Genomic DNA, 12,346 nt, shown 5'->3' with positions numbered 1-12,346 from the left:
ATTCATACTGCTTTCAGTAATGTGTAAAGTCTAATTATTCCGCCAGTTAGAGTATTTGCTGCATATGAAATTTATTTATGACAGAAATAAAGTTTCACAGTGAATTAATAATGCATTCTGAAATAGCCCGTGGTATTTGTTAAGCTGCTCTTATCGCATAAAAAGCCATGACTAGAATTGATTGAGTGACCTTGTCTATTATATCCTCCTCCTCTCGTTTTACGAAATTTCTTTTTTAGAAAGAAAAACTATTTGTCATAAAACATTTGTTCGCCCAGTTCAAGTTCAAAGTCATAAAAAACTGGCGCAACGCTTGCTGATGCACGAGATTCAATTTGGGATACCTTTCATTTTAGATGAATACATTTTATGCTTATTATTTTTGGCCATTACGATCTCTATGGCTTGCACAAAGGCAGCCCAGCGACTGACTTCGCGTCACAAAGCGCCACCAAATATAAAGAAAAAAAAAAACAGAAAAAAAGCGACGATCGAAATGTCATTTGCATAAAAACAATTGCGGTGCCAGGGCAGTGCAGATCCGAGCCGCAATCTTCACTCAGCTGCTCCACAAGTAGTGGCAATTTAATTGGCGCATTAAGAGAGATCTGGGATTGGACTAGTGTCTGGGATCGTGGAGATTTGCATTTGGATTTCGGTGCGGCGCCTGGGCTTGTGTGAAAAAAGAAATGGCATAACAAAGACGACTAAATGCAAACATTCAACTGTTTTGTCAGTTTTGTAATCCATTTGGGCCAAACAACATCAGCATCAAAAACAAAACCAGCAACAACGACTTGACGCGATAACGATAATGGCAATAAAATATTTTAAAAGGGTAAAAAGAAAGAGAAAAACTGAAATACATTTAAAAGAAATACGAATATCACGCGCCCCGTCGCAATCAACAATCGCCAATCGCCTGCATTGTTTGAAAGTTTGTGTTTTATCTGCCTTTTTTTCTCTCTCTCTCTATCTTTTCGAGTTTGCGTTTTTAACTAATTTGCTCTGATCGCATCGATAGGCAAATAAACAGCAATTGAGATGTGGGCCAGCTAGTGGGCTGCCCTCTTGCCACATAGCCATAAAGTACACCCCACATGCCACAGCGAGGCAGTCGGTCAGCTGGTGCGAGGCGTCACTATTATTATTATTATTTATTGTGCTTTTACCTCGTTGCCGAAGATGCGTTCAAAGTCGCCGGACCCATATAATAATAATAATATGAAATGTCATAATAATCGGCAATGATAATGCAGCTTACTCGCCCGTCGGCAGAAGGTTAACGTGGGCTTTGTCCATGCAGCTTAAAACGCTTGTCAGCAGCCAAAGGAAGTTGGCTGCCCAATAGCGACTAGTCGTTGCCCTAACTTAAGCTCGATACTAGGCATGGGAATACACGTTTCTCGTATTCGAAATTTATATATAAATTTAGAGAAGCATAAATATCTGGTTATCCAATTCGAGTCGCAAAGGCCCAACGGAGAAGGGTATACAAATAAATACTAATAAAAAGCGTAGTAAATAAAAGGAAAAATAAGTTTTTATTGTACAACGACAACAATCGACCTGCATTCGATTCGATTCGATTCGAAGGTGAGTTCCCTATTATGCTTATGCGCATGCATTTGAATACTATGGAGCATCTGGAGCGAGCCCTTGGGCAGCGCAAGGCCAGCTGGCATACATAGATTGTCCATATTGTCCGGAGGCGTCTACCTACCTGCCTGCCAGGCATCCAAGACTTAAAAAATTTGTTCATGCATTGCTCGCTGTACATCAGCAATGTAAATTCAAATAATTGCGAGCAACCAAATTCGCTCATGAATACTGCGAAAGCTAAACTATGGAAATGGACGCCCATTTAAATTAGTTAGTTTCACTAAATGTCGAACACTTTGTTAAATAAGTAATTCAATTAAGTGCAAATTAGTTAGGTTTTGAAAAGATAATGGCTTAGTTGCGCAGCAAAAAAAACTCGTTTCACTCTTGCCTCTCAGTGCTCTGGTGTGCTGTGCTGTGGACTGTTGAAACCGGGCAATTCAGATGGTAGCTTAAATGCTATTTTGATAGTGAGGAACACTTATATCACATGATTGGAAAGTACATTTACATTTTAAGTGGCCTGCTGTCCACTTAGCTTCGGGCTCTACTTGTTGTACATGCCAATTAGCAAAGAGGACGAGTCTTTGTCTTGTCAGAAAGTCTGCATAGTTACAATTATCTTGTATGGTATCTTATGCTGCGATTTGCTTTAGAATACGATATAGGCTGAGGAAGGGATATATAGTGAAATCAGTTGTATTTGCATTTGAATTTATGAGCAGCGCAAAGAAAGGTGCAGACTCTTTGCTCTTGCTAATTACTTATCGATAACATCGATGAGTCTTGTGTGTTAAAAGCAGGAAATGGCAGAGGTACAAAATCACTGCTAATGTCAGAGTCAGTCCAGTTAACTACCTACTTATTATAAAGATGGTTGTTAAAGAGTTGATGAGCGGAAGCTGGGCAGCTGGAACATCCTCTATCTTCATATATTTTCGGAAATAATTGGTTGGCAGGCAAACCGCAACAGACGATGCAACAATTGGGCCCTCAACAGTGGTGCAGCCAGCAGCCAGTAGGCAGCACTGTGGCAACTTCATTAACAGCCAAAATGCGACCTCTTGATGCCACAGTTTTTGTTGTTGCGCCTTTTAATGCTGGTGCTGGTGGTGGTGGTGCTGCTGCTGCAGTTGGCAGCGAGTGTGCAACGCTTCCTACTTGCATAAATTGCACAGTTGCCGACTTTCAAATATAACAACAAAGCACACTGCCATACAAATCATAATTTTGCAGCATCGCCTCGCAATGATGCGATGCGACGTCGACTGCGACTTGGGTGCAGCTATGCAACTTGGCAGCTTTGATGGCGTCTGCTGATGCGACCGGTGTAATTGTTTGTTATTGGTGGCTCCTCGGCTTATGGACGTGATTACATCAGCAGATCGGGCACATCGTCTTAAAGTCGCGCTAAAGTCACATCTTCCATTTGAATTGTCGTCAGATTCGATTGGCTTCGCCTTGCTTTAAATGGCCTGGACATGGTGCTTGGCGCATGTTATGTGAGCACAGTGCACACAACAGCATACGCTCCTCGAGTTCAACTGTGGCATATGCGAGTGTTAGCTAGACATTCGTCTGCACATTGCGCATTGGAATATGCAAGCTGTGTTCAGATTTGAGAAGCGGAAAGTCCATTTATGATATTTGACTACTGAAGAGTAGCGAAGTTAGTTAGTAACGAAAAGTACTTGGCTTCCACAGAGCTAGCTCATGCCATTCTCATTCAAATCTGTTCCACATTGAACCATTTTCAAAGTGCAAATTTAAAGATATCATTGGCATGATAGGTGCTCTTCGTACTAAAAAAGTAAGCATGGCAGTAAGTTAATATGTGGAATATAACTCTACGGAATCGGATCAAATTTTAAACAACACTTATCTTTGAGTGATATATAAGCAGCACTAAGTTTTTAGCAATTTTCCAAAGTCACCTTTTCATCAAGCAATCAGCGAATTGCACTGTTACAAGAGACTCAAGCGGACCCATCACATCTGCCCACTACACTTATGAGATACCTTCAGCTCGCCTAGCCTAGTTTTATATCTAATCATTCCATACTTAATGCAGCTCGCCACATAGCTACAGCCAAAGTATTTATAAATGCAAACTAAATGCATAAATAAAGTTTTATAGTCTAAAACAAAAAACTTTTCCTTAATATAAATATTCTAATATAATACTAAAAACTGTAAGAAGCATTTCGCCTCTCTTCTACTATCTATATAAATATATACATATATATTTAATTAATTATTGACAAAAATTCATTTCATAACTTTCACTGCGTGCTTTAATAAATAATAAAAACAAATATTATTACAAATAAAAAATAATAATAAAAAAAATCATTTGAGTGCAAACATGCAATCGCTAGATAATACAAGCTAATGTGGCGCCAGCTGCTTGTCCAGAGACTTCTTGACGATGCGACTACGCTCGGACGCAGCTTCCAGCTGAGAGTCTCGCTTGAAGACTCTCAGGCTGGGCACCGCATAGGCCAGCGTATGGCGATGCAGCGGACGCGGCGTTTGGTGCTGCTGATACAGACGCAACACCTCCCAGCTGGGTATGTACGACTCCAGCAACGATTTGGAATCACGTCCGGCGAATAGATCCGGGGTCAGATCTGGCGGCGACGGCCGGAAGGGCTTCGAATAGCTGGCTGCGTACCCAGACGCTGGCCGGCGCGTCGTAATGCTGACAAAGCTGGGCGGATAGGGCAGCGGAATGCGGGTAGCGGACGCATAATTGCGCTGAGCCACAGGGGCATAGGCGAACTGCTTGGACTGCGGCAGCAGTAGCGGAAGAGACACTGGGCTGCCATGGGAACGCAGCGACTGCTGCTGCTGTAAGAAAGCGTACGGTGGTCGCAGTGGATGCGCTACGGGCCTTGGTCTTGGTATGGGGCGTGGCAGCAATGCTGTGGGAGCAGGTAGCGCATTGCCATTCAGATATTGCACGCCATTTAGTTGAAGCTGCAGGTCCAGATCAAAGGGCACAATGGGTTGTAGAAATCGCGTTTGTGTCTTCGTTGCTGCTGTTGTTGTTGGCGTTGCTGCAGTTGAGGCCGTTGGAGGTGAGCTGGCAGCAATAGGTAGAAAGAGAGAGAGAGAAAGTGTGGGTGTGAGAGAGAGAGTAAGCAAGACGTGACTTAACAAGCTGCGTTTATCTAATCTCTGCTACTTATTATGGCAATCGATGTTGCCATTTGTCGGAAGCCAACGGCGGCAACAGTCGTGAGTGAAACTGACCCTTTCAACACCCACCCACAAGCTAACAGCTATCTATCACAAATTGGCCTAACATTAGACTCGCTCTAAAATGTGTCCTTAAGGGCATTCGATTAACACAGTAATTTCCCCTCATTGTCAGCCAATTCGCCAATTCAATTGACAAACAGGCAATTTGGCTGCCGACAAAAGCTGCAAAACCACAATTCAATGGCCACTTCTGTTGTTAGGAGTATCTCGTGGTTCGGTCTTGTTAATGCTGCGGTTTTCTTAAGCCTCTAAATCACTTCCAAAGTCTAACAAAAGAACTATATAAGATCAGCTTTGTAGTATTTTGAAAGTCACCACTAATTGCAGCAAAGCAATGACTTCGATGCTTAGCGGATGCTTGAATCAACATTTCCACATTTATATTGCTGACTCCCCCCCATACAATAAAGCCTTGTATACAAAGAAAGAATAGCCGTCGTAGAAAATATTTCAGCTTCCCTCAACTGTTGCCTTGCAGGGCTAACCAACTCCCAAATCATACTCCAATGAGATTGGTAGAGCTAAGCCATATATCTATATCATCTATATTCATTCTCTATTCGAAATGCTGCAATGAATTTAAAAAACAATCAAGCTCTTTACTTTATCAAAAGTTGAGCTTCATGCCCAAAACTCTGCTAGGTAAAAGCTTTAAGCTTTGTTTGAAAGTTACAAAAGCTTCGAAGCTTACTTGGCATGTAAAGCTTGTGTCTGCACTTAAGCTGGGGCCATGACAAAAGCTTTAAAGCTCAATCTGCTTGCATACTTACACATTGGCGTCTTGTAGCAGCAGAAAGCCGCCTGACAGCTGGTCGGGCAGTGCGTAACCAGCGCTCAGCTGCTGATGCTGCTGCTGCAGCTGGCGCAAGCGTTCCACCTGCTCCAGCTTGGCGGCATCGTGGACGTAGTTGGGCGGCACACTGGCCGCTACGCTGGGATGCCACTCGTAGTGCGTGGGCAGCAGTGGCAGGCGATTGAGATCGAAACTCTGCTCCTGCTCACGCTCCAGATCCTCGAGACTCAGTTGGAGTGGCGTGTTGTCATCGTCGTAGCCATGTGGGCGCTGCAGGGCCGCTTGAGTTGCGGGCCAAACGGCTAGCAGAGTCCAGAGCAGAGCAAGCTGTCTCTGTAGAAGACAAGAAAAGAAGATGTTTAACAGGGGATTCACCAAGCGGATGGAATGGCGCAGGTGTACGCAAGTAATTGTTTGGCTTTGGACTTGTGTTTGCGGTGAAAGGTTTACGCTTTGCTAGCTGCCTTTCGCTTAAATGTGGCCAGTGCCACGCCCACCTGCGGCCAGTGGTGCATTTAATTGGGATTTTATTCGGCTAGCTTGACGAATAATAATAGCAATACATTGTCTGTGAAATTGGCTTCACAGGCGGCCAGCTTTGATAGTGGGGGTGGCCAGCCGGCTAGACGAGCAGCTGGCAAAACGGCACAAGGCCAAGCCAAGAGCCACTGATAAGCTGCGCCTTTCTAAATAGTTGGTCAACGCTAACGGCCATTTGTCACGAAGCACTCAAATGCAACTCCAACTCTAAATGGCCCCGATTGCAACATTCCTGTTGCATTCAAGATTCAACGTGAGACGGTCTCAAATCGAACCGAAAACTGCACTCGTCTCGCCAGCCAAAAAATTGCATTTTGTGCAATACCCAATGATGCCACATTCAAACAAAAAAAAAAACACGAAAAAAAATTATAAAAAAATCCGTTCACAAGACTTTGAAAAACTAGTTGCAATTTTTGGCCAAACGGCTGCACAGCATTCAGTGAGGCGCGCGAAGTGAGCTCCAGCTCCAGTCAGTGCCATCGTGACCATTATCATAGATGCGTGCGCCAGTTTGGCGCTGCTCTCTAATTATTTTGGCCACGGCAGCTGCTAATGATCGCTAGCAGGTCACATGCTCGCCGCTGCGATGCAAATGCAGCTTGATTGATGACAGGCTAGCTAATGGATCTGATGGACTGTCAATTGCCAGCGCTAACGTGCGTAATTTGCGCGCCTTTGTTTGGCCCCTCCAGCGGAAAAGAATCAACAAAAAATCAACAACAAAATAGCCAAAATCAAAAGACTCAAAAGACAAACTGCGCTCTGAGGGCCCTGGCCATCAATCATGCTTCTGTGTCATTCACAAATGTCAGCATGATTACTGGGCGGAATTGCATTGTTGCAGTAGAAGGCGGCTTGAGCTATGCTGAGCTCTTAACTTTTCCAATCGGAGGTTAACCATAATGGAACTCGACAAACATAATTTGGTTGACATCGATGTTTTCGACTGCTAAAGCTACAGCTGATGTCTTTTAATTAGTAAATTATTTAAGCTCTACTTCTGGATCATTTTTTAGATATCTTGGCCATACCTAATAGTTTGAGATTTGCATAGAACTTGAGTATATATTTGCTAGAAGCGATATAATTTAAAACTCTCTTTGGTTCTTCGCAGCACTAAGTCAATAATAATTTTCACATAATTGTTCAATATCACATTTAACTTATATATTTCAAAATTTTGTCTAGAACATATCAGATAAAAGAGAAATCTGTAGAAGCCGAAACTTTCATTTAAAGAACAACTCTATCAATGATGAGTCAACTTAATTCTTTTCCTCTAACACGTAACTCTAAAGTCTAAGGGGCCACTGAAGCAGTTGTAACGAGCTTCTGCTGTTTACGCACCATTTCTGCACTTTGCGCGATTCAAGCTTTAATATACTGCCAAGTCTCTGGGCTTTTTAGCACGTAATCGTAAAAGAAACTCGACCAATCACTTTGGTTATACTTTAAAGCGGATGTTCCTTAACAACCAAAATTAAATTTCCAACGCACTGTCGACATTCACAAAGTAACCAGAAAAAAAAAGCAACGAAAATAAAAAAATAAACAAATACGGCGCAATTTGAAACGAAACCGAAACCAAACAACGTAGCGTAGCAATTGCGACTGCGACAGAGCGAGCCGTTAACGGTGCGTTTTATACCAAGAGCCAACTTGGCTAACACAGAAACGGCCGTGCAGTTCTGCAGGCACAGCCAAAGCCCAACAAGTGGACGCATTGTTGCTGCCTGGCCAAAGCAGAGACAGACAGAGACAGAAAGAGAGGGAGAGGGAGAGGGAGATCGAGAGAGCGCAATAAACGTCTTGCAATGCAGATGGGAGTCGCGACAGCGTTGAAGGATTGCAGCTGAAACCGATCAAACGGAGCCAAGCCCACAAATGGGAAACAAAAGGCGGCTAACAGTGCCAAGTGCGCGCAATTAATTGAAATGGAAAGTTTGGGCCAGCGCAGCCACCGCTCGGAAATTAAAAATTGAAATCATTTCAAATTCGAGCACCGCCCCAAACCTAATAAGCAAAAAAAAGGGGGGCAACACCAACAATATGCAAAGTCAAGCCATCAAAGCTAATTTACGCATTTAAAAGTGTTATAACAGCTACAGACAACATGCAAAGCAGCCATGGGCGGCCCCTCCCCTAGCCCCCAAACAGTCTCCCCTTTCACTACCCCTGCACCTGCTCTGCGACAGAGCAACGAGAGCATCTCGAACATGACCATTAATTGAACTATATTCAAGTAGTTTTTGTTTTTTTTTTTCTTCATATATTTGTTAATGTTATTGTTGGTGTTGTTAACCGTTCACTTCCGCCAAGGCAGTCCAAGACGTACCAAGTGGACCTAATCAGTCCCATCCATATCCAGAGTAGAGCTCACAAATTCCATTGCGATGGCCCCACAAGACGCACTGGGCACGCCGTGGGGCGTCGTCAACACCATTAGAGCTCGAAAGTAAATTGTGGCAGCATATGCAGCATCGATGTGGCATGTAATGCTCATAGATTCAATAACATTTTGGGGTATACCAAAAACCGTTTTACACTCTAATTGAGTAGCTCAGAGTTGAGTTATATATTGGCAGAGTTCAGTTATAATGGCTCGCAGTGTGCTGGACAGAACAAACAGATTCAGATGTGAATAGTATTATGTTTATATATAGTAAAATTCTTCTACTTTTAAATTCTTTTAGATGATAACATTATAAATAAATTCATAACCCACTTAGAACTCTTCTGAAGTTTCTAAGGTTTCGCTCTTAAGTAATATAAATTATTTAAATAAATATTTATATATATTTGAAATTAGCTTTTATAATCTATATAGGGCATTTAAGAGTTGGGTTCGATATTTTGAAATGCCTGTCGGCACTTGGTCCACATAATGCCGCAAGTGAAAGAAGGTCTGCTCGATCGCTGTAATTGAGCGAAAGATGGAGTGGTAATGAAAGCTTCGTGCAAGCTAAGTCCAAGCCAAATGAATTTGTCAAAATGCGACAATTAGACAGCTGAGAGCAAGTATTGGCCCGACTGCGACTCCGACTTCGACTCGGATTTGGAACGCTTGGGGCATCTGAATGACGCAACTTCAAGGTTGACAACGTAATGGCTGCTGACACATGTGTGTGTCTGCAAGTGCATGTGTTGCTCATGTTAACAATTCGACTGTTCCGGGCGGGCGTGAAATTTGTTGTTTCACTTTCACTCAAAGCGGCCCCAAGACAATGGAAATTCATTCTTTTAGGCTGTTGGCTTAAGACGACCTTGCTCCAACTCATCTTAGTTTGTTTGCTTATTTTGTTCCGCCTGTAAGCCAGTTGGGCATGTCGCAACAGACTCTGTAATATTTATAATGCTACATTAATGCCTGGAAGAGTCGGACTATGTAAACATTGATGTGAACCTTAAAATATTGCTGTGTTTTCTATGGCATCAGGTAGAGTTTTTGTTATATGTGAAGAAGACAGATGAAATTGCGAAACTAACAAAACAAGGGCTGATCTAATCTAATCTAATCTCATCTAATTAGATTCTAATTCAATTGTTCAATAAAAACAATTTGATTAGAATTGCTGTTATTATAATGCCTTATCTAAGTCCTATAAAAGTGTTCAATTTATATATTTGGCCAGTTATCAGAGTTCACATATACCAATATGTATGTCCATAAAAATACATTCATTATTCTGTTAAGCCTAAATCTATAAAATAATCGAGTCACTCAGGCTTCGGCATCTCAATGAACTTTATCCCACTATAAATCTTTAATTTAACATGCTTTATTCGGCTTTTGAAAATAACAAGTGTGGAGTGTAAGTGTTAAATATAGAGTTTAAAAGTAATAAAAAAAAAAAACAAATGACTTAAGCAAAAAACTTGAATTAGTACATTATGTTCTATTTCGGATATACATCTGGTTCTGCGGATGCATTGCAGTGCCCGCAGTTGAGCCATCGTGACCACCCGCTGCTGCTGGCAGATACTCGTTCATATTGAGGCTAAATGTAGGCGGAAAGTTCTTCTCCTTTGCCTCGCGATTGATGCGATAGCTGCTGCGATAGGCGGCCACGGGGGAGATGGCACTGGCATAGCCCTGCAGCCCGGCCGCTGAATAGTGTAGGCCCGTGACGCCCGTGTTGCTCGGCATCGCACTAATTTGCACACTCCGTGCACCATAATCGGGTGGGGCGGCCACGTTGGGCGTCAGGGCGGGCAGCGGCGCTTGTATGCCAGCCGCGGCCGTCGACGTCAAGTATGGACTGATGGGCACAATGATGGGACGCGTCGGTATCAGCTGCAGATACTGCACAGTTCCACTGCCATCCTGTAGCGTCTGCGCTGGCAAATACTGCATCAGCATGGGCGTGCTGGGCAGATTGGCAATGGTGGGGCTGTCGCCCAGACTGGCGCTCTGCATGGGCGAAAAGTTTGTTTCCATTTCGGGCAGCTTGTAAGAGGGCTTAAAGCCGACTTCTGTCGGCGGCTGCACCTGTGCCGTGCCCATGTTATCGTAGTTGGTGGCAAAAGCACTTAGCGAGTTGAGATGCGCATCCTGGCCATTAGAGCTCGCTTTGAGTAGCTGCTGCTGCTGCTGCTGCTGCTGCTGCTGTTGCTGTTGCTGCTGCGCTTGAACGCTGTTTGCTGACTTGCTCGATTTGTTGGCTATCTCAGGACTTGATACGGGCAATGCCTGTAGCAAAGGCAGCACAAGCAGCTGCGCGACCAGCAACAAACAATGGAATCGACCTTGGCACAGCATCTGAAATTTGCGTGAGTAAAGCGGGTACAGCGACAGACTATAATTAATAAGATGTTATATTGGACGTTTATATAGAAGTATTGGCCAGTTGGGCGGCTATAAACGTTTTTTTGATAACTGAGTTGATCTGAACCACTAAGACCTTGAAGCCTATATGAAACTTATTGATGAACAATAAAATTATTTTTAAATTTCCTATTGTTAAGACGTATGAAATTCCAACCAAAAACTCCTTCGCTCCATAATAGTAATAATTTGCAAAATATTGTTAATTTATCAATTTGGTAAAAGGTAATTACAGAAATAGTGAGGGAGGGGAAGGGGTGCTTCTGCTTGGTTAATTTAATTTTTGTTTTAGCTGCAACTGGCAATGGGAGCAACGAGGTAATTAGGTAGCCTGTTCTGTTTAAACTTTTGGCCAGGTTAATTGCCATACAAATGGCATAAGCATTACTTAACAAAATTCCATGAATGGGCGTAACAATGTTATTTAAAGTTCACTTTCACTGGCTACGCGCGTTGTCTTGTTGCTTGCTGCTGCTTGCTTTTATTTTTCATTTAATTTTTAGCCTTATAGCAATTATGCTCATTCATATAAGCGCAAATATTTGTTGAAAACAATAATAAAATAAAACAAAACAAAAAAGAAGGGAATAAAAATGACAAAATACAGCAGTAAACGCTTCACCTCTGCTATGATTTTGAGTTAGCTGGGACACACGTTGGCGCGCGTTTGTTTATAAAAGGAAAATTAAAATTGTATTTGATGTTGGCACAACACTTGCACTTGCACTTGCACTTCTGTGGCAGCCCACGACTGTCAGGCGACGCGGTTTGATTAACGTCACGGACGCCAACGGTGCTGCTTATATACCCCAGCTGAGTAGGCGCAGCAGGTGCAGCTGGGGACATGGGGAAGCTGCCAATTTTCCTCAATCGCCATTAAAAGCCGTTTAACTGTAGCATGCCACAAGCTGCAGCCAAAAGCTGTTTGCTACTTACCGGCTATTGCATGTTTTCTGGTGCTGTGGCTGCTGCTGGTGTGGAAATCAAAACATTATCACAGCTGCCCATTCTGTGCGCATTGTTGCATGTGCAGCATAGCTCAGTTTAAGTCGTGTTCAAGTCAAGTTCAAGTTTAACGCGCGTATAGCTCCAGCTCCAGCTGTGCATACTCTCTGCAAACATTCCACAACTTTCATTATTCATTTTCGCAATAATTTATACGCGTAAAATGTGATCAGCAGATGGCAGTCCAAGCTTTATTGAAATCTCCAAAATAATATTTAGATAAATTCATCTCAATTATGACAGATTTATCGCAGCGCTTTACTCACTTCGGTTGCTACACATTTGTAGCGTATCTGGCAGTGCGGCAAGCTCGA

The 12,346-nt window shown here is 42.9% G+C and overlaps 2 protein-coding genes across 2 annotated transcripts; both read right to left on the bottom strand.

Annotated features, from left to right (window-relative positions):
* Positions 1–3,990: 3,990 nt before the first annotated feature.
* LOC111601881 lies at positions 3,991–7,659 on the bottom strand. The gene is made up of 3 exons (XM_023318723.2): positions 7,550–7,659; positions 5,637–5,992; positions 3,991–4,687 (listed from the first exon to the last, which is right to left on the bottom strand). The coding sequence occupies exons 1-3, from the start codon at positions 7,550–7,552 to the stop codon at positions 3,991–3,993; spliced, it is 1,056 nt and encodes a 351-aa protein (XP_023174491.2). The 5' UTR covers positions 7,553–7,659.
* Positions 7,660–10,091: 2,432 nt separating this feature from the next.
* Positions 10,092–12,209, bottom strand: LOC111601882 (transcription factor btd). Its single transcript, XM_023318724.2, has 2 exons — positions 11,964–12,209; positions 10,092–10,961 (listed from the first exon to the last, which is right to left on the bottom strand). The coding sequence occupies exon 2, from the start codon at positions 10,959–10,961 to the stop codon at positions 10,092–10,094; it is 870 nt and encodes a 289-aa protein (XP_023174492.2). The 5' UTR covers positions 11,964–12,209.
* Positions 12,210–12,346: the final 137 nt, after the last annotated feature.

The sequence above is a fragment of the Drosophila hydei genome, unplaced genomic scaffold (genome assembly GCF_003285905.1).
Source record: "Drosophila hydei strain 15085-1641.00,03,60 unplaced genomic scaffold, DhydRS2 tig00000211-arrow-pilon, whole genome shotgun sequence".
NCBI lineage: Eukaryota > Metazoa > Arthropoda > Insecta > Diptera > Drosophilidae > Drosophila > Drosophila hydei.
This window is presented reverse-complemented; position numbering and strand designations above follow the sequence as displayed.